The following is a 26,924-nucleotide window of genomic DNA, read 5'->3' on the forward strand; positions in this document are numbered from 1 at the left end:
TGTTTGATATCCCAAAGAATTTACTGGGAAATTAATATCAGGAGGGCTGAGATAGTTAAAAAACTCCTGTTTCTCAACCTGCTATATTTAAGTGTTTATCCCAGGGGGATGGGGATTTTTCCCACATTCTTCTCAGTATTCAAATGGATTTAATTTTGTCACATTAATACAATTATGTTAAATGTCTTTCTGAAATGATACCAGAAATAATCAGTGAACTCTTCCACCTTTTGCCAGTCTGCAGCTTCCCCATTACTCCATGAAAGCTCACGGCCTGCTGTGACTCAGTTTATCCAGTTCTTTGAAATGTTATCTGCTCAAAGCTTCAGGAAAAGGACTAACTCCTCCTGGGAGAAGGAAGGAGTTCCCTTTGGCTGCGCAGACCGCTTGAAAAAGTTATTCAGCCTTTGTGCCTGTGGGAGCCATTGATTTTATGTGTTAAGAGTTTCAGAAGCAGAGGACTTGTTCCCACTTCTTGTGGCTTGGTGACAGATCACAAAAAAGCCCAGTGGGCGTTGAGCAATCCCAGCAGGATCCCCAGATCTCTTTAATAAAGGGTGGGGAATCCACTTAAATTTATGTGTGGAGTGATACATCCAAAACACTTTGGGCCAGGAACCTGTTCCCTGTTTTTTTTAGTGGTGTGCATAAATGTGTTCCAGCAAAATATTTTAATCTGCAGCCCAGGAATAAGAATGGATAAGCAGATGAACAGTTGAAAAGCAGCATTCCAGCTTTATCAGTGATAAAATTCAAAAGCCAGCAGGTGGAAAAACATGGTGTGTTTTCCATGTTTGAAAATCCAAGCCAAACTTCTCCCCTCCACTCTCCTGGCAAAGGCTGTGCCCACCTCACTAACAAAGTGACAGTTTTGCATTTTCCAAGTTTTCCTGTCCTTCACCACCCCCTTTTGACCATATGCTCTGTGTTTTCTGTCTTTCAGACCGATTTTGAGAAGGACGTGGACATGGCTTGTAGATCAGGTGAGCACATCACAGGTGAGAATCAGCAAGTGACCTGGTTTGGGGATTGAACTAGGCCATTTTTTTTTTCTTCCCTTTCTGTTTCCTTTGTGTGTGTCCTGGTGCCTTGCATGTCCTCACGTGGGTTGCCCTTCGTTCAACCCCAAAAGAAAGCAACACCCTGAATTCTCCCTTTGCTTTTCCTGTTTTCCTGTAGCTCTTTTGGCCTTTTAACTGAGATCAAGCCTTGCCTCTGAGGAGTTGTTTTTTGCCATGTAACAGTGGCAGAGAAGAGCATCAAGGAAGGAGAGATGGGATCCATCTCTTCCTACTGTGATCCTTCTTTTGTGCCAGCAACCCCTGCTGGGGTCATGCCAACCTCAGGCAGCTCTGTGCTCGTGAAGGGTGTCTGTAGAAAGTCTGGAATGTGGAGAGCCTTCCCACCACTCCACCTGGCTCCAGGCTCTTCTGTGCACCTGGAAGTGGTTGGATCTCTCCTCCTCTGCCTGCTCCCTTGTGCTGTGTGTTCATCACACAGGTTCTTCTGGGTCCTGAGGATGTGCATGAGTTGACAGCCCCTTTTCCCAATAATCCCAGGGGTGTCTGTGCTGCCTGGATTCTCCCTGGCTGCCTGTTCCTCTCTGCAGGTTTCATCCTCTCCTGGTCCTGGCATGCCTGACCTTTTGGCTGAGGTTATTTTTCTTACCCTTTGTAGATACTGAGGCTTTTATTTGCCCTCCCAGACTTCTCCCCTCTGCCAAGCAAGAGAAATACCAGCTTGCTTGGGAATTGCATAATTCATATCTTCCAAACCAGGATCTTCCCAAGCCAGGGACAGCACAGTCTGTGTTGTTACCACTATGGCAAAGCTTCTCTCTCTGTCTTTTTATTAATCTTTCTTTCTTGCCTTCCTTCTTTCCTTTTTTCTTGTCTTATTTCCTTCTCTCTTTCCTCCTTTCCCTGCCCTGCCTTTTTTCTTTCTCCCCTCCTCTCTTTCTTTCCATAAACATCTACCTGTCCTTTTCATTTATCCTTCTCTTTATCTCATCTATCATTTATTTATCTGCTTCTAATGTATTTATCTATAATTCATCTCTTTCGTTCTGTCTCACAATCACTTATTTATCTCTGTCCTCAGCTGTCTGTCTTGCTGTACCTGTTATTTATGTATTTCTATCTGTCAACATTTGTCCCTGTCACTGTGTTTCTGTGCATTGTCTATCACTGTCACTATCATTTATCTGTCTAATATCTATCTATATCTTATTTATCTTTTCCTGTCCATCTCTCTGCCTCACTCCCTCTCCCTGTGCTTATCACAGTCACAGTATATTTATCTCACTTACCCTGTGATATCTTATTTCACGGTCTCTTTTGTCCATTTATCTCTTTTCAGGGTCTCTCAATTTTTTTTTTTCTTTCTGTTTTTCTGTCTCACACTCTCTAATTTAATTTCTAGCGGTCAGCCTCTTCTCATTTGTCTCCCTCCTTCTCTTTTGACACCAAATATCTCAGTCCCAAGAAATCACGGATGAAAAACGTGTGTGTGGGGCCGTGTGTGAGTTGAGGGGATGTTCAGGGAACATTCACCAGGCAGAGTCAGCTGTAAACCCCAGCAGACCCCAGATTCCTCCTCCAGAGGAGCCTTTCTGGATCTGCCACCACACCTCTTCATCCCAAATTGAGTTTCCCAGAGGAAGGAAAGGAGCTGATTTGTTTCACATGATTTAATGGCAGGAGCCCCTGGATCAGCAGCTTGCCAACAGCCTGAGCTTCCCCTCCTTTGCCAGCATCTAACTCTGGAATTTGTATTTGTCTGCCTGGAGATTCTCCTCCTCTCATAAAGTGCCATTAGATTGTGCCAAGATAAATAGTTAATAATAAACCTCATTTCAGAGACCTTTTGGAGTGGTGCATCATCCCATGCACTCTGCTTATTGAATAATAAAATCCAGGAACCTGTCCAACGGTTTCTGGCCATCATTTCTCCTGGAGGTACCATCTCCCTTCTTGTGATGGATTGGAGACGTGGCTGAGACCACTCGGAACCCCCTCACATTGATCCCCTGGTTAGATTTGCTCCAGGGCTTGGTGTTGAAGGCTCATTCCACTCCTTGCGTGGAGATTGCCAAGTGGAAACCTCTCCAAACCTATTTTCTGCGGCTGATGTGAGCATGGAGAACAGCCTGGATCAATAAACCTTGCTGGGACTCCCAAGGGAAGGGTTTGACTTGCTCTGATTTATCCCAGCAATGCCAAGGTGTTCGTGGCTGCCAGAGTTTTCAGCTTTAAAAGCTCTTTACAAGCTCTTTTTATTCTCCTTGGTGCCCTGCTGATCCTGCCTTGCATGCTCTGTAGTCTTGAGGGGGGAGTTTGATCTTCCCTCACTCCCACTCAGAGCTGGTAGGAAAATCAGCGTGTCCTCAGTGCCATGGGATGCCCATCCCACCTCTGAATAATGCCAGCTCACCCCAAAAATGCTTCTCCCTGGTCCTAAAAAAGATCTATTTACCTATTTTTATTTCCTCCTTGCGGTGGGTGAAAGGGGAGCACACATTTCTTTCTCTTTTGCTGTGCTGAAGTCCTGGGTAAGTAGCCCACAACACTTTGTCCCTGCCTCACAGTCTGATTTCCATGGTTTTCCGATTTTCCACCCAGCAGAGACATCAAGATTGACATCATTATTTTCCCAAGATCTTTGTTGCAGCCTGAAATCAACTGAGCAATAGATTATTATGCCTGGAAAAGGGGCAAATTATTTTTTTCTGGGCAGTGTTGTGTGGGAATGAGTGTCCAAATGTCCTTTATGACATGTTCACTTCCTCCTCAGTTTGAAATTTTCCTTGATTTTTAAGGAATATTCCCATCACCACTTGCTTTCCTGAAGGGGAATTGAAAATTGCTAAATAATGAGCTCTCACAAAGACTTACCATGATTGCTGGAATGTAAGATTTTATGGAGAACAGTTTAAAATTCATAACAAAATATGCTGTGTTTCAAAATACCTATTTATTAACACTGGAACTGTTAAGAGAAAAGAGCAACCTAAAGTATTTTAGTGAGTTAATACAAAAAATTAAATTTGAAGGGGGCTGGAACTTGATGATCTTTTATGTTCTCTTCCAGCCCAGGCCATTTGATTATTTTGTAGTTGTATGAATCATTGATAATGTTGTATTTCAGCTATTTCCTGAATCAAAATAATCTTTTTACACGAAAGTAACCTTTTATTTTAAAGAATTCTACTCCACAGGCTAATAATGTATAGATTTCATATATACATGCATATACTAGATGTACTAAACATCTAAAAATCTCCTTTGTTTTCAGGGTATTGTTATCAATATGTTGGCCTAGATGGGAGTTTTGGCCGTGGTTGTGTTGGAAAACTCACATCACAGAGAACTCTCCCAAAATAACAAAGATTTTTCCTCCCTAGCTTTAATTTTGCTTTCGGTATCCTGGATTTTAAAAATACAAATAACATTAAACACAGTTGTGCCTCTCTGGGAGAGGTGCTGGTGTGGAGTGGCTGTGGGAGGTGTCTTGATGTGTCAACAAAACCCCAGGTGAGGTGCTGAGGACACTTCTCTGTCTCCCCAGTGCTGAACAAAGACATCACCACATGCAGAACCTCGACCATCACGGGGACCCTGAAGCGCCCGTCGCTGCCCGATGAGGAGAAACTGAAACTCAACCACCAGAAAGGCTCATCCAACTTCAACAGTCTTCCAGCCAACGTCTCCAAGATGCACCTTCAGGGCTCCCCACACTACCTGGGGGCCATCAACCTGAACGAGTTCAGCAACCACTCCCTAACCCTGAAGAAGGACAAGAACCAGCCGCCGAAATCCATCTACATCTGCGACGGGGACATCTTCAAGAAGTTGGACTCGGAGCTCTCGCGGGCGCAGGAGCAGACCCTGGACACCAGCTACGTGATCCTGCCCACCAACACGTCCACCTTGAGGGCCAAACCCAAAGATGAGAGCAAATACAGCATCAACATCGACCAGATGCCTCAGACACGGCTCATCCACCTCAGCATGGCCACCGACCCCGGCTTCGTGGTCAAGAGTCCCCCGCGGGAGCCGGTGACCATGGCGTGCAGTGAGGCGCAGGGTTCCTCCATGATCCAGCAGCAGCAGCAGCTGGCTCCACAGAACATCTCCAACGAGTCACAGATTCCCAACAGCCTGTGTGACACAGGTGACTCAGGGAACTCAGGTGTGGTGTCCAAGAGCGAGACCGTCTCCACCCTCTCCATGAGCTCCTTGGAGGTGAGCATGGAAATGGCCACGGGTGGTGGCCAGCCCAGGGTGGTGTTCTGCCCTCAATCCCACCACTTCAGGGCGTTGGAAAGGAGAACTTTAGGGAAAACGTAGCCCAGGATGCAATGCCAGTGTCATATTACCCTGAGGGACCACTGGCATGTGGTGATATTTTGGAATGTGATGTCACAGCTTCCAGAGCACATTCCATTGCTGGATCAACTGTTTTTAGCCCTACAGGTGCTGCAAAGTCAAAAAAAAGTTAATTTATCAAAGACTGTTCGTTTTAATGCCAGGCACATGGCCTGCCTTATCTTTTCCCCTTTCTATCCTCTGCCCTATTTCTCGTTTTGATGGTTTCAATCATGATACAGATGAGAACACCCCAGTGATCCAGGCTGGACAGGATTTGGAGCAACCTGGTATAGTGGAAAGTGTTCATGCCCATGGCAGGATGTTGGAACTGGTTGATTTTATGATCCCTTCCAACATAAATGATTCAATAACCCAAAATATTTGGTACTTCCCATCATGAAGAGCCAGAAAAACATGTGAAAGGTGTAGAAAAAGGGAAAGGAGAAGGACTTTTCCTGTTTTATCCTCTTACTAACCTTTACCCATCTCTTTCTCTCCTGAATACCCAGAGGCGGAAATCCCGGTATGCAGAGTTAGATTTTGAGGTGAGTGCATCCCTTTCTGAATGTTGGTCCCAAATTTTTTGAGCCACCCTCTCCAATTATCTCACCCTTGCCAGAGCACAGGAAATCCGTGTTCAGCCTGCTCATACATGGAAAGGGAAATCCTTATAGAAATTGCCCTTCCTCTCCTTCTGGGCAGCAGAAGGTAGAAGTGAAATGCAGACTGGTCGAATTAAAAAGAGAATGAGATTGTGGAACAGTTTCTAATGAAATTACCTAAATTCTGCATGTTTGGTTGAGCTCTGAACACATCTACAGGGGTGACAAAATGAGGAAAGGCTGGGCATGGGGACAGGTATCAGTTAAATAAGGGCAGCAGACCTTCCTTAGGGCATTGACAGTCAAGCTCAAATTCTGCAGCATAAAATTTTGCAAGTTTAAGGGGTTTTTTTTAGGTCAAAAATTAGTATTTTCCACTTTCTCCCACCATCTCACCTTGAAAATAAAGGCAGTGCTGCAGTGGGTCCTCAGTAAATGCTGAAGGTATTTTAGGTACCTGCAAGGAGACAGAGCTGGGGTTAAATGATGTAACTCTGGTGGGAGGACATGCTCCTGATGAACAGGGTTTGCTGACCTGTGGCCCTTTGTGTTTGCTCCAGAAAATCATGCACACAAGGAAACGTCACCAAGACATGTTCCAGGACCTGAACAGAAAACTCCAGCACGCAGAGAAGGAGAAGGAGTCTCCAACAACGGACAGCAAGGTTAGTCAGACACTTCCAGAAGCCCTCTGGTGCCAGCTGGAATGTGGGAAAATTCAGGAAATTGGTTTTTGGCCATGCATGTTGCAAAAACCACACATGCACCACACAGCAGCCCAGGAGGAGGATGTCTGTCCCCATGTCTGTCCATGGTGTTGTTTTCCCTTTGTGTGTCCTCGGCATCCCTTTGTGCCCTATTCATCCACTCCTAGTTAGGAGCTGGAAATTGGGATGACCATGAGGAAATCTGGGTGGAAAGTGGAGAGGGCAGAAAGAGGGGAAGCCTCTCCCCTCCCTTGTGAGGCTGAGGCAGAGGCCAAGGTGGCAGTGATGGGATATTTAGCATGGCCACAGCAGTGGGATTTAAGGTGTGATGTTGGGAGCACATTTTGGGGAATGGAGACTATTAAATGTAGATTATTTGTGACAGCTGATCACCTGTGATATGAGCATGTGGGAATGAGCTGGTCCAGAGAGGGCCATAAAGGTTCTCCAAGGGCTGGATCATCTTTCCTATAAGGAAAGGCTGAGAAAATTTGGATTGTTCAGCCTGGAGAAGACTCCTAGATGAGCTTATTGTGGCCTTTCAGTCCCTACAGGAGCTGGAGAGGCACTTTGACAAGGTCAGGTAGTGACAAGAATGTGACAACCAACAAGGCGCAAGGGCTTTAACCTGAAAGAGAGTTGGGTCAGATGGAATATTGGGATGAAATTCTTTCCTCTGGGGGTTCTGAGGCCCTGGCACAGGTTGCCCAGAGAAGCTGTGGCTGCCTCATCCCTGGAAGTGTCCAAGGCCAGGTTGGATGGGGTTTGGAGCAACCTGGGATAGTGAAAGATGTCCCTGCTCGTGGCAGGGGGATGGAATGAGATGATTTTTATAGTCTTGTCTAACCCAAACCATTCTGTGGTCCTGTGATATCCAGGAGCAAAGTTCCAGGGAAAAGGCAGCTTCTTTCAAGGAGACAGACTTAGGGAAGGACCTTTCAGCCTTTCTTAGGGGCAGAGATCTGGGACTGGAAAAAATTATCAGCAGCCTTTTTAATAATTGGTGTTGTAAATAATAATATAAGGAAGAGCAGGCAGATGGCACCTTCCAGCCAGCTGGGCAAGGACTGAAGGGCTGCAAGGAATTCTTACATCTCCAGCTGAAGAGAAAAACAAACAGCAGAGCCAGGCTGATAGTAAGAAATTAAATTTCCTGCACTCAGGAGAGAGGCAAGGTGAGCTAATTATGACAATTCTTGGTGATTTGTAATCAAAGCCCCTCATGACAAGAAAGACATTGAGGGGCTGGGGAGAGAAGGGCAACAAAGATGGAGAAGGGTCTGGAGCATGAGTCTGGTGAGGAGCGCTTGAGGGAGCTGAGGGGACAGCCTGGAGAAAAGGAGGTTCAGGGGGGACCTTCTAGTCTCTAGAACTCCCTGACAGGAGGTTGGAGCCAGGTGGGAGTCAGTCTTCTCTCCCAGGTAAAAAGTGATAGAACAAGATGAACCAGCTCCAGTTGCACCAGGGGGAGTTCAGGTTGGATATTTGGAAAAATTTCTGCAGTGAAAGGGAGGCCGAGCATTGGTGGTGGCTGCCCCAGAGAAGAGGTGGAATCACCATCCCTGGAAGTGTTCAGAAACTGTGTAGATGGGGACACGGTTTAGTGGTGGCCTTGGCAGTGCTGGCTTGACAGCTGGATCAGTGATCCTGGAGGTCTTTTCCATCCTCAGGAATTCCATGATCCTAAGACAGATCCAGGATGCAGCACCCCCCTGCAGTGTGGCAGATGCGGCACTGGTGGGGTTTATTTTGATGGGACTCCCTTGGAGGCAAGAGCAGAGCTCAGAGGGTAATGGAACAAGAAGTTTGAGGGTTTTTTGGAGAGAAGCAGAGCACTACAGAGCCTTTGGTCTGTGTTTGATATAAAGGTCTCTTCGAGCTAGGTCTATAAGCTCTTGGAGATTTATATCACACCCGAGATAGCTCAGTCACTTCAGATGGCATAAAATCAGCAGGATGGCTTCTGTGGCAGTGTTGGAAACAGAAAAGTTTTAATAAAAGGCAAAATAACAAAGCTCTTTACAGAGAAAAACTGAGCCAGGGCAAGAGGTTTTTATTCTTGGTAAAACACCTCACAAAAGCAATTAGTTTCTTTGTTCTGTTCTTTTTCTAGTAAATTGCTTAGGTGGGACTTTTTGGCTTCTGTCCAATTGGCTACCCTTAAGTTTGAGGTGAAGTCCTCAAGGTCCTATGAGATGTCTTTTCACCTAATTGAGGAGAGAAACGTCTGGTCTTTTTTCCTTTTTTAGGAGACAAAGGATAATTTTGTCACAGTGTCAACAGGGGGTACATTCTTACATGTGTTCTGACCCCACATTGCTGTGCTGAAGTCCAGAGATGTTACCCCAGCAAATCCTATTTATATTGCTTGTGGCAAGGTGTCATTATGGGCTCTCCAGTGTAACAGAGTGAGAGGCAGACCGGGATTCTTTGGTCTGTACGTTCAGACCAAAGAATCCTGCCTGGCCCAGAATCCCAGTGTGTCTCACTCAGTGTCACCTCTCTGGGTTGTTTTTTTTGCAGTTATTTTAGTATGACGCAGCTGAAAAGCCAAAAAATGCTTAAATGAGGTGTAAAAGCTAATCTGTGGTCTATTTGCAGGAGGGGTTTATAGATTGGGAAGGTTTTAGTATTTCAGAGATGCATCTGTGTAGAATTAAAGTTGCCGCTGTCAGCATCAAAGAGCTTTGAGCTGCTAAAGGAGTTTCTGAAGGTGGCTTTTGCATATTGACTGAATCTTTTTCAAGTTGGGAATTTTCTCTTGGATGTAACAGGAGAGGGAGAGCTTGTGAAGAGCAGGATTGGCAAGCCAGGAGTGGGTATTGGCTTAAAAAATATCCAAAGCAATACAGAGTCAAATAAACAGGTTTTTTTCCAGCCTTTTTTCTACCATTTGCTGCTGAGAACCCCACTGGAACTCAGGCCCCATCTTCAGCTCGGCCTCAGAAGGCAAAGAGCAGATAACAAGGATTAAAGGAACAACAAAAGGATGTTTTCCCTTTCATGCGTGTTTAGGTTATAAAATGATGGAGTGCTTCTCCTGGTGGCAGTGATAAAACAAACTTTAGTATAAGTCTGGCTTTCATTTGCACTGCAGAGCATCCTGGACCTATCCCAACCCCTTCCATGACACTGTCTTGGTTTGAAAGACAGTTGTCTGCTAAGGAAGGCAGGAGCCTCCCTTGAAATGGAAAATGTAAACCCCCTCCCTCCAAATTATTATCATTTTGAAATTAAGCGGCTCTCAGGCAAAGATATGGGAGTAGGAATAACAGTTCTCTATTAGGAAAATTAAAAATACAAATGCAATAGTACAAAAAGAGAAAACAAACCACTGACAGAGTCAGAATATGCCCTGACACCCTGTGGGTCAGGGTGGTGGCACAGTCCCATTCCATGGTGGCTCAGCCCTCCTGCTGTGCCAGCTGTGGTTCTGTTGGAGCAGGGATCCTGGAGAAGGGTGGAGTTTTCCTCTGAAGGTCCAGGGGTGGTTTAGATGGGTCTGGTCTTCCTCTGGGAATCCAGTGGAGAAGAAAGCTGCTCCTCTGGGAATCCAGTGGGAAAAGGCTGCTGTGGTGTTCCAAACCTCAGCTTCTATCCAGGTAGGAATGTTTGGCTCCTCCCCCTGGGTGGATCATCTCCCAATGAGACGATGGAATTTTATCAGCCCCGCAGTGACACTCACTGGCCCATGAACAGCAGAGATCTCCTGGAGGGAGGATTGGTTGTGGAAGAGATAAAGAAAACTGCCCAATTAACAGAAGATAACTGCCCCACCTCTAACAGATGGGAAATAGAATACATGCCCCCAGCTAAATCTTTCAACCTAAAACAGACAAGAATCCAAACATTCCTTAACCAGCAGAAAGCTCTGTGCTTTGTGGGCATGAGCAAGGTCATGACAGGATCCTGGAGTACCCCTGAACCCTTTCTCATCCCAAAGCAGAAGGGGTATTTCCTGGGTCTGCTCCATCTGCCTGCATTGCTGTTCTCTCTGATTTCCCTTTTAAATAAACAACCACAAAGTCAAGCTCCCAAGTCTCTCTCCAAGCCTGGCATTTTCCCAACCTCTCCTGGCAGCACGTCCCATTGTCCTCAGTCCTTTCCAGGATACAATGCTTGTCCTGATCTTGCTGTTCCTCTCTCCTCCCTCAGCTCCAAGGTCAGAAAAGTGCTGATGAAACTGGAATTAAATGTCTGCACAGGACAGGCATCATGTGGATTCCTAGGAATGGTGCTGGCCAGTTTTAGGGATCACTTTTTTAGGGATTTTATTGTAAATTGCCATCCACACAGTACTCCAGTGCACTTACCGTGTCACACGAAACACAAGCTCCTTTCACATGAACTCCTAAATTGTCAGATTTTAAGGAAACACCAAGAGAAGAATGGGATGAAGGAACAGATTTTCAGTCTCTTTAGGAAAAAGGGTGGACAATTCAGCCATCACGTTTTATTTATTGTTGAGAATTTCTCCAGCTTCAAGGGTAAAATATGATTTTTAGAACCTCTTTTTTTTTGAGGGGTTTTCAGCCATGACACAAAGGTTTATACAAGCACATATGTTCCTCCTTTTTAGGTATCCTGACAGATAGAAACTTGGGGTAAATGTTAGTGCTATGTACACATGATAAAGAAAAATGTCCTTTGCTCACACTCCCAGAGAAGTAACTGGCAGAGCTGGAAACATAATCAGGGACTCACAGAATCATTAAGATGGAAAAATACCTCTAAAATCATCAAGTCCAACCACTAAATTGTGTCCCAAAGTGCCACAACTAAAAATTCCTCCCAGAATGTGACTCCACCACTCCCCTGGGCACCTGTTCCAATATTCAGTATCCCAGCTCTCTTGACCACCCTTTCAGTGGAGAAATTTTTCCTAATATCCAGCCTAAACCTCCCCTGGCACAACTTGAGAACATTTCCTCTTGTCCAATCCCTTAGGAAGAGAGACTGAGGTATAGGGAATTTTAAATGGAGACAGTTTTGGGGATGAATTCTGCTTTTCCATCAACCTGTGGTTGAGGAGTCCTAATCCACATCCCACTGGGATTGGGGTGTCCCCACTGCCATCAGCTTCCTAATGAATGGGGCTGGTATGTCAGAGAATTGTGGGAAGCAGGATAATTCCTGGAATGCCAGTCAGGTCTGAATCTTGCTCATATTCCAGGCATTCCCAGGGATGTGGCACTGGCCACAGTTATTGTTTCACTGCAGCTATTTTGCTGGAAACAAAGCCACATTCCTAATGGTGAACCAAGGTGAGCCTCAGAGTACAGTAATAAAGAATTGCCCTCCCTTGTGGAATAAACATGGATTTTTCCATGTTTTCTTTTCCAGTTTATTTCATAGAATTTATTCCACATGACACAGAGTATCTTTTGTCTGTACCTCAACTCTAAAATGCTCCCACTGGAAGCGCCCTCAACTATTCCTGATTAAAATCGCATTTTCCAGAAGGATAAATGTTCAAAGCACACAGGATTACACATCCAGATGGTGTTCAAGCCTTGGCCACCTCACCCCTGCAGCAGAAAAATGTGGGCACACTCAAAATGGCTTTGAGTGTGACCACATGTGCTCCTTCTAAAAAGGAAGAACACATGTGCTTGTAGAAACCTTTGTGTTATGGCTGAAAACCCCTCAAAAAGGGGTTCTAAAAATCATATTTTACCCTTGAAGCTGGAGAAATTCTCAACAATAAATAAAATATGATGGTTGAATTTTCCACCCTTTTTGCTAAAGAGATTGAAAATCTGTTCCTTCATCCCATTCTTCTCTTGGTGTTTCCTTAAAATCTGATGATTTAGGAGCTGAAGGAAAGACATTTAGGTGAGATATTGGGGAAAAGTTCATCCCTGTGAGGCCCTGGCACAGGTTACCCAGAGGAACTTTGGATGTTTCATCCCTGGAAGTGTCCAAGGACAGGTTGGGCAGGGTTTGGAGCAACCTGGGATAGTGGAAGGTGTCCCTGCCCATGGCAGGGGGTGGAAGGAGGGAATATTTAAGATCTCTTCCAACCCAAACCATTCAGGGATTCTGTGATTTGTGGCTGTATGGACTGATCAGGGATGTAGACATTATTTCCCAAAGTTTATTTTTCCATAGGGAATTAAGATTGGAGCAGGAGGACATCCAGCAAGATCTGATGGCAGCCAAATTGAAAAGTCAGTTTTTTAATGCACTGATAGATCTCTGTATGACCTTACCATGACATCCTGGCAGGTCCCTTCCCACTCTGGATATTCTGTGGTCAATTTTTTCTCCCTTGCAGTCTTCAACTTCAGGTGAAGCAAGGAAGGTGGAGGTGATTTTTTTTCCTAACTCAGAAGGAATTGTTGCGGTTGTAGGCAGGAATTTTTTGCTCATTTTTGCTGGAATTTGGGACAGATTTTCTCTGACCACCTGAAGAGATGGAAAAATCTAAAAATAGCACCTCAGGAACAGCTGGTTTGCTGTGCTCACCCTCCTCCCAAACCTGTGGAGGTTTCACACTGCTGCCCTTCCATTTAATCCCAGCCCAAACTGGAAGCTGGTGCAGCCCCTCAGAGGAAAACTGAATGAGCTCTGTGTGTGTGGAATATTTATCCCCCTGACAGCTTATTTGCAACCAGGAAGCATCAAAGGAACCAAAGACTTGGAGACAAGCACGGCAGGATTTGCATCAAAATACCCAGCCACCCCCACCAGACATCCTGATGGAAATTTAAAGCTTTCTTGGTGTCTGGGATGCCCCAAACCCTCATTTTTAAGGCTGCAACAAGCAGTGAGTGGCTTCCACTTGGATTATAAATCTCACTTTCTATAAGGGAGATTTTGGATGTATATTGGAATGTTAGCTTGGGACTGACTCAGACAGCAGAGTTCTTCCTTCCTAATCACTCCCATCACTTTGACTCCTTCTTTACCTCCCCAATTGCTACCAAAAAAAAGGAAAAACCCCATTGTTGGAAAACCGTGCTGCAAGTTTGTTTCTCCCTTTCAAAGCCCGACCTTTGCCTGGCAGACTGCAGGCTCCACCACTCAATTTCTTCCCCTTTTCCTCCTAAATACACAGAGCTACCCAGCTTTGAATTCTTGTAGCTGAGAGTTCTTCACATTAAAGCAGGGTAGTGGTTATTTTCAAGCTGCTTTGTACTACACAGGAAATATTTTTCCTTTGCAGATCTGTGTTCTCAGGTTTAACATCTCCAACGCTGCTGCTCCCTGGGAGTTAATTGCTAAAGAAATCCCTGAGATTGGGCTGGACATCGAGAGGGGTCTGTGGTTTTGTAGGCTTTTAAAAAAGCCAAGGTTTTGCTTCTCCTGTGCTTTGATAGCACTGGAAGTGGTGCTGCTGCTTCCCCCTCAGCAGGAATCCTTTTGATCCAGCTCCATTAGAGAAGCTGGAATCACATCCATATTCCTCTTTTTCGCCAGCATCTGGCTTGGCATTCATTTTAAACAGCAGCACTTTGCTTGTGCTGAGGTCAGCGCTGGACAGAGCTCTGCAAATTCCTTGGACTTTCTCCTTGTTGATGAGCTCCCTGCCACATTCAGCTCCCTGCAGCTGGAATGGCTTTGGCTTTGGCTCCTGTCCTGCAGCTCACATGCAGGATCTGGACTCAGTTTATAATTCATAGAATCACAGAATGGTTTGGATTGGAAGGAATATTAAAGATCATCTCATCCCACCCCCTGCCACGGGAAGGGACATCTTCCACTATCCCAGGTTGTTCCAAGACTCATCCAACCTGGCCTTGGACACTTCCAGGGATGGGACAGCCACAGCTTCTCTGGGAAAAAACACAACTCTCAAATCCCATCCCAAATCTCTGTTGATCCTGAAAAGCACCTGCTCCAAATCCTATTTTAAAAAGCTATAAAGTTTTTTTCTGCCTAACTTTTCTTTATTCCCTTCTGGACAGAGCTTCTGTCTTGATTCCTCACTTTCTTTTCTCACAATGAGATTTTTCTGAGCTTTCCTCTTTGGGCATCTGGAGATTTGCCCATTCCAGCAGCACTGGCTTTGGCAACCTAATGGAGTTTTGAGAAAAAAGGACCATGGAGTCACAGCAAAAGGGTAAAGGGTTTGAAGATGACAGAAGGCAGGTTTAGATTGAATATTAGGAAGAAATATTTCCCTCTGAGGGTGGTGAGGCCCTGGCACAGGTTGCCCAGAGAACGGCTGCCCCATCCCTGGATTAGCCCAAGGCCACGTTGGACAGGGCTTGGAGCACCCTGGGACAGTGCAAGGTGTCCCTGCCCATGACAGGGGGTGGGGTGAAATGACCTTAACGTTTCTTCCAATACAATTAATTCCCTGATTCTATCATCTATGATTTTATGAATATTGCTGGATATTGCAGCTCATCCCCGGGCAGGGCTGTGTCTCCCTGGTGTGCTCTGCTACAGGAATTGGAGCACGGGGAATCTGCTGGCTGGGTGTCCCTCTGCAAGGGAAGCTCCACTTTTGGGAAGGGTGTCTCTGTGTCACATCTTTAATCCTCTCTGCACTGCTTAAAGGCAAATTTTAACAGACCAATTAGTGAAGCTTTTATAGGGAGGAGCTCTGCATAAAGTCTGATAATTACCGCAATAAATTCTGTTATGAAAATGACGTCAAATCTTAATTCAGTCAGCCATAAACCATCTGCCAGCTCCCAGGTATCAAAATACACCATCAATCAGAAGTTCACCTCCTCCTGCAGATCATCCAGCACCTTTTGTCCCAACAATTAGAGGACAAAATTTGTCCCAGAGAAATCTGTTCCCTGTATGCTCTATTCCAACACCAGCGCATTGAAATTCCTGGGTTTTTATACTCTGAATTAATAATTCTTTATAGAGTCTAAATAAAAGACTCTATGAAAAATCGTGCTTTGGGTGCTCTTGATCCCCTCCTGGATCCCCAGTTGCCCCCATGAGGCAGCTCTGAGAGTTTTTTTGGCATTTTAGGGAATTCAGTCCTCCAGGTGAGCTCTTCACAGGCCATAAGCATTGTCCCAAAAAAGGTTGGGATTGGACCAGCTGGATGAACAGCAAGGATGCTCTGGAAAACAGCCTGTTCCTCATGCTGCTGGGACCACAGGTGTTCTGTGCAGCCTTCAGGCTTTTCTGGAGTCAATAAAAGACTTTCTTGATCCAGAGCCTCTTCACCTTCAGCTGCTTGGCCTCGCTAAAATTTGTCTCACAGCCACCCCTTCAGGATGGATGAACTTCAGGGAGCACAGAAGCAGAAGACATATTTTTATAGCCCAGCAAATGTTGAGTAATTCAGGTTTCCTGACTGATCTCCAAGTTAAAACCACAAATTTTTTTTTTTCCAATTTAATTTAATGAAATTCTGAACAAAGCCAGCCACTTCCTTTTATTTTGCTTTTCTCCTAAATGAAAAGGAAAAAAAAAAAAAGAAAAAGCACAATCTTTGTAGTTCAGTAGCATAAAATGAAAGAACTGCAGCTACTTGTTTCTGAGAAGGAAGGGAAAATTTATCATTCTCTAAAGGAACAAGACAGCTTTCCCATTTTCTAATCACTTTTCATCGACATTGATCTGAAGATGGATTAGACGAGCGTGAGCCACATTTATTCTTCATATTCCCTGCTCTATGCTCTGAATAACTTCGTCCTGGTCCTGCAGTCATCAGTGTCGTGGGCAGAGACCATTTGGGTCATGAAATATCCTTCAAGTTGACACCAGAGGCAAGGAAAACAGCATGGGAGGGAGTTCCAGGGGAGTTATCACTGAGAGCTCAGCAGAAGGCCCTGAGTTGCTCCTCGGGTTATTTAGGGTAACCATAAAAACTGGCTGTTAAAAAATAAAAAATAACAAAAAACCAAACAATAACACCACAAACAAACACATGGAGGTGCAGCTTGAGCAGCCTGAGCCTTGGGAAATCCAAACTGTGCCTCAGAGCAGACTCTTGGGCTGTATTTATGCACTGCAGGGATATAAATTCTCTTGGGCTGTATTTATGCACTGCTGCTCCTAAGGAGAAGAGTTGGGACACAGGAGCTCAGGATGAAGCCAGCCAGAACTCTGAAGGCAGCACAGGAAAGTGTTGAGGGTGAGGGAGGGGATTCTGCCCCTCAAACCTGCTCTGGTCAGACCCCACCTGGAACCTTTTGTCCAGTTCTGGTGTCCCAGCACTGGGAGGACGTGGAGCTGCAAGATGATCAGAGGGATGGAGATGCTCTGCTGTGAGGAAAGGCTGAGAAAACTGGGATTGTCCAACCTGGGGAAGAGAAGGCTCCAGGGAAACCTTAGAACCCCTTCCAGTGCCTGAAGGGGCTGCAAGAGAGCTGGAGAGGGACCTGGGACAAGGGATGGAGTGACAAGACAAGAGGGAATGGCTTCAAATTGACAGAGGTCAGGGTTAGATGGGATATTGAGAAGAATTCTTTCTTGTGGGTGTGCTGAGGCCCTGGGACAGGTTGCCCAGAAAAGCTGTGGCTGTCCCATCCCTGGAAGTGTCCAATGTCAGTTTGGACGGGGCTTGGAGCACCCTGAGATAGTGGAAGGTGTCCCTGCTCATGGCAGGGGCTGGACTGAGATGGTTTTTAGGGTCCCTTCCAACCCAAACCATTCTGTGATTTTGTGATGATTCCCTGAAGACCCAGGGTAGGGACCCACCACCATCACCTTTCCATACCCACCACGAGTCCAGCACAGGTGACTCTGCCAGGAGCAGCTCCAGCAGAACGATGTGTGGATTATCTCAATGCACTTCTCCTCTGTTTTTGTCAAGAGATTTGGGGGTTTTGTTGGCACTGCACCCTAAACACCTTTTATCCCAGATCCCCTCCCTCCACCTTAAAATTTTGCAGCTAAAATGAAAGTCAGGGTTGAATGAAGGAGACTCCCAGTGCCACCAGGATGATGAACACCTCCAGTCTGGAGCTGGTTTTACCCCAGTTCTGAGTGTGGGTGCTCCCTCCTTTCCCACCCCTTTTTTTTTCCTCCACGACCCTGGCACCAGGCAGGGACTGATAAACATTTCCCTCCTTCCCAGAAGCTCCTGGGCTGTGTCAGGCCAGAGTGATGGCTCTGTCCCTGGCTCCTGGTGCTCTCAGCCCCTGTCTGGGGCCAGCCCTGGCTGTCTCAGAGGCACTGAGCCAGCTCCAGTGCCTTTTCCAGCCAGATTACACATCCCTCTCTCCAGGATTTCTCTTTCTTTTCTGTGCATGGCTCAGTTTTCCCTCCTGTCTGCAAGGATTGCAGAGACCCCACAGTGAAGCTGGAGGGAAATGCCAGGGTTGGAGCATGAGCCCAGTGCCTGTTTCTCTGTGCTGCTCAACTGGCCAAGACCCCATAAAAACTTTTTTTCCATATGGAGGGAAAGAAAAGGGGAGCTGTTCCCAGGAGCCTGCTACCAATTCCCAGGGTGTCCTGTGCCAAGAGGAGATTTTCTTTGGTCTCCCGGCATCCTTCCCAGAGCTCTGCCAGGCTGATTAACCTGCTCAGAGATCCCAGTGGGCCCAGAGTCCTCCTGCAGCCAGCACTTCCCTCACAGCCTCACCAGAGAAGCCTGATCCTTTCCTGAGAAATGCAGAACTAAAAGCAAGTCTCCCTTCTTCATTTCCTCATTTTCCAGAGCTCTTTTTCATCTTCTAACTGTGAATAAACCTCTTTGGAGCCACTAAGCCCACCACAGTCACGGGTGGATGTCACACTGATAAGGAGGATGAAAATCACCATGTGGGCTCAGACCCAAGGGCAGTCTCTGCCTCCTCTCCATGGCAGAATGAAAAGGAGCTTGGAGAAATAAAAGGGCCAGGCTGTGGTGGTGCATCTTCAAAAAGATCCCCAAAACTGCAGGGATTTGTGCTCAGAGACCCCTTGATGCAGAGTGGTGCTGCTTCACTGGAGAGCACAGAATGGATGCTGGTTTTGTGTTTCCATGTACTTTTCATGAGTCTGGAAGTTTTCAGGATGGACAGAGAGCTGTGGAAAGGTGGCTTGGAGGTTGGCTGGGCACTGTGGGCAGACCCAGCTCCCAGAGTTCACTCCTTGGTGCTCTGGAGTTCCTTTGTTGGAAGGGATTATCCCAATCCCACCATCAGTGGCCCATTCCTATCATCCACAAGCCTTACAGAGCTTCACAGACCTCTTTTACATCCAGCCATAATCTCTTTTAGGGCCTGGAGGTGGGAGTTTGCAATCTTTCCTCCCACAGGACATTCTCTATAACTTTATCCATGGCTGGAAACTGGCCACATTTATCATGTTCCTGTTATCCTTCTCTCAGGAAGCCCATGGAGTGCCCAGAATATTCAAGATGCAGGTGCAGAATGGAGCTGTTCACTGCCAGAATAATATTTCCTGTTTCATTCTCTCTTGATTTCTTAATTTTTCCCTCTTCTCAATAACTCATAACATTTAATGTCTGGAGTTTGAATCATTATTGTCACCCTCAGGTGCTGTTCCCCAGTGACAGGGCTGATCAGAGGCCACTGCTGTAGATCTGAGCTCATCATTTTTGTATTTTGTTGGGCTTTTGGGGTTTTTTTTCCTTCAATTTCTGTTCCCTCCCCAGCTTTGCAGCTCCTCTTGCTCACTGGCCCGTGGCAGGGAGGGCTCTGAGGTTTGCTGATCACGTTCAGGGTGCATGATCAGATCTGGGAGCATCCTCCCAGCATGGAGAGGCTGAAGGTCAGGAGCGTGGCAGATGGAGAGAGACTGCTAAAAACAGGCATTGGCTGCAAACAGAACCTGGTGCTGAAGGTGGCCATAAATAATGCCATCAAAAAAGGGCTCTTGTTTGAGGAGAAAAAAACAAATTATTTGTGAACTTCATGCATAAGATCACTTGTGCTGCTCTCTAATACAGCTGTGGACATCAGCATCTTTGGAAACTTGTGATATCGCAGCAGTGGTGGGAGAAAAAAAATGCTTTTCATTGAAAAAAATTCTGTTTTGACCAAAGTTGTTTTTCTTCACCTTTTGGGAAATTTAATTTCATTCTAATTTTTGCTCTATTTGTGCTTTTTTCTCTGTGTTCCTTCCTGCTGTATCTTTTTAGACAGACTGATGGTCTCCAAAAAACACTGTAGGTAGAAATTTCCCTACAGGAAACTTCAACTTGTCTCATCAAGGCACACACAAGAGTTAAATAGGTTCCAATTTTAGTTGCAGTGGTTCTAAAATAAGTTCCAAAAAAGAGAATGGAATAAATAATGAATTTTATCACTTTTTCTGTGGCACTAGTATTAATCATTGTCGTGTTATATCATGGAATAAAGTAAGAATAACGCCAGCAGCATAAGGAAAACTCTGTATTGCAGAGTTTGATGAAAACCACGGCTGCAGATTTCAAGAAATTGAGAATTGAGTGTTTTATATGCTTTTGAGCAATACTTTTACACAACCTCATTAAAAAAAAAAAGCCAAACAACAATTCTCTTTAAAAATACTTAAAAACTTTTCTCCCTTTGAATGAAAATAATTTCATAATGCTTTCACTTCACTTGGAGATGTTTACCTGGATTGTGCATTCCCCACCTTCTAACCACCAAAAACTCTCACTCAGAGCCTTCCTCCTGGGACTAGTGAGGTGCAGGACCAACTTCAAGCACATCTTATTTTTACATTAAAGTTTGGGCAAGCAGAACTCCTGGCTTGGGTGATCCAAGGAAAGCTGCCCCTGCAGGGATAATTCCACAGCAGCTTTCCTGTCAGCACTGCAGTGTGGAGCTGGGACAAACAACAGCCTGGCAAAAACATCTTAGGGAAGGACAAACTGAGGAGCTGAGGCTGCTGGATGAGCCTGCAGCAGATGGGGATGGAAGTTTCCTATGGAGCTGCAACGCTCTCAGCAGCATCCTGGAGTGACCCCACAGCCTTTTGTGGCTTCATCTCCCCTCAGTCAATGCATTTTGGTGGCAGCCTCGAGCTGTGACACATCCTGCTGGCACATCTGGCTCCTCACCTTCTCTCCAGGGTTTTCCCTCCTTGTCATCCTCCAGGAGCTGCTTTCCTCCCACCCTTCCCACTTCTCCTTTGGCAGGTGGCTCAAAAGGGCTCTCACTTCCAGGAAAGCCTTTTCTTTCCCAGTGCTGGAGTGTTTTTTGTGGAGAAAATTAGGTGTGAAAAGCATCGCTGGTGTTTGGAGGGGAGAGGTTGAGTGGAACAACTCATTTAAAACCTTTCCTTTCTCTAACCACTGAGGAGCACACCCATTTTCCAGCCCCTCAGCCCTCCCCAGAGCCTTGTCTTGGTCCATGTCAGCAAAAACATGGAAAGATTTTCTGGATCAATATCCATGGTGGGGTGCTGGGGGGATTCTGGGTCAATAAAGCCTCCAGGGCTTGGTGTGGAGTTGGTGGAAATGTTTTCAGCCTTCGAGTGAGCTTCAGCTCCTCAAGCAGCACGGATTTGGTTCCCTGGTGGAGCAGGGAGTAGGTTCTGCTGCAATTAAAGAGTCTAAAAATAGCTGTGCATCAAATGCAATGGGTGTTCAGGAGGAGCTCATTGTAATCTGGATTTCATACGTGGGTTGGAAGAGACCTTAAAGATCTTAAAGTTATTTATAGTTCTTGATAGTTTCTTATGGATCTTTAAGATCTTAATAGTTCTTTAAGATCTTATAGGATCTTAAATACTATAGTTCCTGTAGTTCCACCTATAGTTCCACCCCCTGCCATGGGCAGGGACACCTTCCACTATCCCAGGTTGATCTAAGCCCCTTCCAGCCTGGCCTTGGACACTTCCAGGGATGGAGCAGCCACAGCTTCTCTGGGAATTCCATTCCAGGGCCTCAGCACCCTCACAGGGAAGCATTTCTTCTCAATATTCCATCTAAATCTTCTCTTCTTCATCTTAAAGCCATCACCCATTGTCTTGTCACTACATCTGTGGAAGGAGAAAAAGATCTGATGTTCTCAAAATCCCACTCAGTTTTTCAGTAGCAAAAACCTCAGCTGAAGGCTGAAATATCCAGTCATTAAGTGATGGAGATGGCAGTGGAAAGAAAAACATTTTCTTCCTGAAAATAAACAGTTTGTACGCTAAGTGTAATTTTCATTGATACCCCACTTTATTTTGGACAAGAAGCTGCACGGCAAAAATGATTTGTCGATACAAGAGGAGGTACAAATCATGGTATTTCTTGCATTTTGCACTAACCTTTCTTTCTCTCTCTCCTTTCTTACATTTCCCTCCTCCTGCAGCAAGAAAAACAGCAGACACCAAACAAGAGACCCTGGGAAGGCATCAGGAAAGTCCAGTCCCCGCCATCATGGGTTAAAAAGGACATCGAACCTGTGGCACAGTCTCCCCTAGAACTAAAAACTGTAGAGTGGGAGAAAACAGGGGCCACCATCCCCTTGGTGGGACAAGACATTATTGACCTTCAGACAGAGGTCTGAGCAGCAAGGGAAGAAAAAGGACTTTTTTTTTTCCGGAAAACAAACGAAACAAACAAAACAAAACCACGTTTTAAAGAAATGATTAAATTAAATCGGAACCGAGTGAGAGAAGTGTTTGGTTTCTTTTGAAACCTTTGGTAAGATGGAGTAACTTTTGTATTGTTCTCAGCAGAGAGGGGGAATATTACTTTATAGAGTATAGTAGCTGTAGGTTCAGGACAACACGAGCTTTCCCAGGCAGGACTGGAGGAGTGAGCCTGGAAGAGAGTGAGGAGGAAGAGGAGGAAGAGGAGGAGGGTGCAGGGGACAAGCCCTGCCAAGATGCTCTTGGGTCTCTGCAGCACACCAGGAGCCCTCCTGCTCTGCCACAGGGAGGTGTGGAAGGATGCCCAGCAGCCACCACAGAGGGCCCAGAAGATCAGGGGACATCAAGAGGGGACACCTGCGGGAGTCACGCTGGGATGTGGCCTGGCTGGGGCAGACCCAGCCTGGAGGGGCATTCCCGGCTCTCCCTCCTCTGCCTCGCCAGCTCATCCAAGAAGGAAGGAGATGGGGCACGCCAAGAAGTGGCCACAAGGACATTGCCACTGCTGGGTGCCACGCCACGCCCTGGCATTGGCGCAGGGTCACAGCAGGTCCCTGCGGAGGGGGACGTGGTGGCGTCACCCATGGCTGGGGTGGAAAAAGGAGAGGTGGGGCTTCCTCCTCTCATCCCTCCCCGGTGGAGGAAAGGACCAGCTCCAAATCTCCAAATCCTGCTCGCCCCATCTCCAGGGAGAGGGTGGAAGGTGGTAGACAACAAGACCAACAAGAAGAATGTAGGTCATGTCATTGACTGTTAAATAGATAAACTCAGCACGGGCCTTGCAAAGGTCCTCTTGGCCTCATCCTTTTTTTTTTCCTTTTTATTTTGGTTCTGTTATTTGTCCTTGCTTTTGGACTCAGATTTATTCCAAGCTGCCCCTCCCTGGAAGGCAGAGAGAGAAAAAGGGAAAGACAGATCTGCCGCTGTACCTGGAGATATTGGTAAACAGAGACGTTGCCTTAGGACATTGAGACAAACTGACAACATGAATAACGTCCACTTGGAAACAAACAGACAAAAAAAAAACAAACAAAATAATCTATTTTTTTCCTTCTTCTTTTCTTTTCTTCAATAAAAAGAGAACTTGAAACCCGAGATCTTTCTTTTCTTTGGCTCTTGTCATTTCGAATGCCTTTCTGTGCCGTAGGACTGCTCAGGCATGGGGTGAGGATGCCACCTGCTGAAGGTGGAAGGCAAGTTGCTCTGTGGAAATTTTGGGATGGTGGGAATACACAGCCCCTTCGCTGCTGGCTTGCAATGTTTTGTTTTGCTTTATTCTGTTTGGGTTTTGGTTATATTCCCCTCACTGGTTCTTCTCCGCCCTCCCCGCTGCCCAGAGCCAGGAGCAGGTTTGTGGTCCTGCAGGAAGGAAGAGGTGGAGCTGATCAGGAGAGCAGGACATTCCTCCTCATAAAATGCAGCCTTTTCATTTCACTATGAAAAAAAATAACTATTTAAAATTTTTCATAATAAAAAAAAGAGGTGTCTGCATTCCAAAAGTTGTGCAATATTTTTATCATTAAAAAACGTACCAGTGGCGTTACACACAGACTTTATTTTTTTGTTATTATTTTTGTCATTCCCAGCACTGTCTGTCTGATGTTTGGACCAACTCTCCCGGTTTTGGAGGTGGATGGAGACAAACCTGTGGTTGTGAGTGGCCACATTGTGCCAGACAGAAGCAAAGCTTGAACAGGGTCTCAATTATTACTGTGCTTGGGTCTCCTTTTAATTAAAAAATACCAAACCTCACATTTTTAGTAAAAAAATGACCAGTCGATACAAGATGCAAAGCAGTCAGTGCCCCCAGCTGTGCTTCCCCCATGGGGAGATGCTTGATGTGACAAATCTCTGCTTTGACTTCCCTTTGGGCCACCTGGGTGATCTCCAAGGACAGTGGCATTTACCTTGCCATTAACCATAGGATATGAAGGATGGAAAGGCAAACTTAAATAAATCCAAATAGTTAAAAAATAGGGAAAGTGGTTACTCATAAAACTGTGATATTATTGTTCAATATTAGCTTATTCATGAAACAGGAAAGCACAAAGGCCTCCCTCAGATGCTGGGTTGTATGATATTGTAATTATTATAATTACACATGATGAATTTTAGCATACAGGTATCTTTCTACTGTGTTTTAATTCTTTTTCTCTTTTTTTTTTTCCTTCCCTTCCCTTCTGCCCACCTGAGCCTGCCCTCTTCACTCCAACCTTCCCCAATCACCCATTCACTGCAGCCGCCTTTGCAGGACATTAACGGTGTTATGTAATTACAGAGATAAATGTTTGTTTAAGAACTGTTGATATTCGACTTTTCTCTGCTCAGCTCCTCTGGTTAATCCTGTTTTCCCATGTCCTGCCCTCCTTCCATGCCTTCCGCTCCTTCCTCTCCGTGTTCGTCAACACCACTTTTTTTTTTTTTTTTCTCTCTCTCTGTACAGTTTTCAGAGCACAAAATGAATGTGTCTTATTTCTAATAAAAGAGGTGGAAACTCCAGCCCTGTCTGCTTTTTAAAAGTGCCCTTGCCTGCATCCCATGTGTGCTTTGCATCTCTCCTGGGGGCTGGGAAACCTCTCCTGGCCCCATAGCTGCCACCTGGGCTCTCTGCTCTTTCCAGAGTCACAGCACGGGGCTGCATTTACCCAAATTTCATCTTTGTATCCTCTCTGCCCCTCTAAAAATACATGTCCCTATAAAATACATTTGCAGGACATGAAGAATCCCCTTTTCTGTGCAGTGCAGTTTGTTTTTATTTAGGTTTCTCAAACTCACAGCCTGATGCCTCTTTCCCAATATGGTAGGATGTGAAGGGCTGAGATTTAGCATAGATTGGCAGCATTTCTGCTACAGGACAGGGGTGTGGGGTTAAAGTTTCTGGCAGGGCCATGGTAATTGTGATGCCACCCTGCCCACATCCCTGCAAAGCCAATCATAGAATTCCAGAATGGTTTGGGTTGGAAAGGAACCTTAAAGATCATCTTGTACCACCCCTCTGCCATGGACAGGAATGCCTTCCACTATCCCAGGGTGCTCCAGGCCCTGTCCAACCTGGTCTTGGACACTTCCAGGAATCCAGGGGCATCACAGCTTCTCTGGGAAACCTGTGCCAGGGCCTCACTACCCTCAGAGGGAAGAATTTCTTCCTAATGTTTAATCTAAATCTAAATTTACCTTGCTTCAGCTTAAAGCCATTTCCCTTGTCCAATCCCTCAGTACCCTTGTAGGAAGTTCCTCTCCTGTTTTTTTTTGTTGTCCCCCATCAGGTACTGGAAGACTCAGTCTCACCTGGATTTCCCTGGCACCTCCTGCAGGATGAGACAGACTCTGAGCAGGAACATGGCTCAGTGCACAGGGGTTTGAGGATATCACTTGCAAAATATGAAAAAAATTATTGAGCAGCAAATTATTCACTTCCTTGATGCTCACCTTCAAATGGCTGAAATCTTCCAGAAAAAAAAACCACAACTGTGTCTTCATCTCCCTGACTCTGCTCCATCATCTGCTAGACTGTAGGATTATAGGCAGGACTACAGGAAGCCTAAATCATGGGAAAATGGGCTCCAGGACTGCTGCCCTCCAGAGCCTTCATCCAAAGCCATCACAGCCCAGGAGGTCCTCAGATGAAATGATTTATCTTGGTCTGGCTGAAATAATGTGAATATCCTGACAAATCTGGAATGACTGCAGACCCCTGGAGGCTCTTAGCCTAATTCCCCCTTCCCTGAGCCATGATCCAACATTTCTTCAACCAGCAGCACTCGATGGTGAGTCCCAGGCCTTCGTCCTTCCTCTGGGGGTGTTTCTCACCCTACATCTGCCATTCCATGATTCTTCGTGGACTTGGCAGTGCTGGGCTGGATTTGCTGATTTTAAAAATCTTTTCCAACCTGAAGAATTCAATGATTGTGTCGCATTAGGGAAGGGAATGGCACTTCAGGAGGTGATGGGCTGGGAGAGCAGGAGAACCCAAACCTTGGATCACTGGTCAAGGAGACTGGAAGGAGGGAGCACTTCTCCTCACTGTGGGACTGTAAATGAAAGCACTGCCTGAGGAGGTGGGTGCAGGAGGTCAGTGTGGTTTTGGTTTGCGCTGGTGGGGCTACAAGGAAGGGTCACTGGATAGTTTAGCTTGGAAAGGGACTCCTGAGGTCTCCTTGAACTTTCCTGTGTCCCTGTGGTCCTGCCTTTCAGCCATCCCAAGCTCTGGTCCTGAGGCAAAGAGAAGTCCTGGGGACACCTCATTGCAGCCTCCCAGTACTTCAGGGATGGTTATAAAAATGAGGGAGAAGGACTTTTTACATGGGTAGATAGTGAAAGGACAAAGGCACTGGTTTTAAACTAAAAGAGGTGAGATTAAAATGAGATATTGGGAAGAAATTCTTCCCTGTGAGGGTGGTGAGGCCCTGGGACACCCAGAGAAGCTGTGGCTGCCCAAAACCTGGAACTGTTCAATGGTTGGATGGGGCTTGGAGCAACCTGGGATAGTGGATAGTGTCCCATGGCATGGGGATGGAATGAGATGATCCCAAAGGCCCCTTCCAACCCAACCCATTCTCTAAATTCACCATCATCCCACATGGATGAAGCACAGCAATGCTGTGGAGGTGATAAATTGTACATTACACATGCAAGAATTTGTATGTCTTGGTTGCTAAACTGGGAAAACGTGGCTGTGCTGGAAAATTGTGAAGAGGCTGAAAATGGAAGAAAATGCAAAGTCTGTTCCTGGGCTGCTCTGAAGGATTCACTTGACCCCTTAACCAAAGCAGCAGTAGTTTGGCCCGAAACCCAGAGGAAGCAAAGCC

General features: G+C 45.9%; 1 protein-coding gene across 6 annotated transcripts in view; it reads left to right on the forward strand.

The window, feature by feature from the left end:
• The window catches only part of ADGRB1 (adhesion G protein-coupled receptor B1), a 287,552-nt gene extending 263,504 nt beyond the window's left edge, over nt 1-24,048 (forward strand). For 4 of the 6 annotated variants that reach the window (XM_030943232.1, XM_030943235.1, XM_030943233.1 and 1 more), the window contains 5 exons: nt 944-998; nt 4,567-5,243; nt 5,879-5,914; nt 6,532-6,636; nt 21,834-24,048. In XM_030943232.1, coding sequence (XP_030799092.1) covers nt 944-998; nt 4,567-5,243; nt 5,879-5,914; nt 6,532-6,636; nt 21,834-22,031 — 1,071 coding nt within the window. In that variant the 3' untranslated portion in view covers nt 22,032-24,048. The remainder of the gene's footprint in view (nt 1-943; nt 999-4,566; nt 5,244-5,878; nt 5,915-6,531; nt 6,637-21,833) is intronic. The other 2 variants (XM_030943234.1, XM_030943236.1) reach the window with 1 other exon arrangement.
• Nucleotides 24,049-26,924: the final 2,876 nt, after the last annotated feature.

Source organism: Camarhynchus parvulus, chromosome 2 (assembly GCF_901933205.1).
Source record: "Camarhynchus parvulus chromosome 2, STF_HiC, whole genome shotgun sequence".
NCBI classification, from domain to species: domain Eukaryota; kingdom Metazoa; phylum Chordata; class Aves; order Passeriformes; family Thraupidae; genus Camarhynchus; species Camarhynchus parvulus.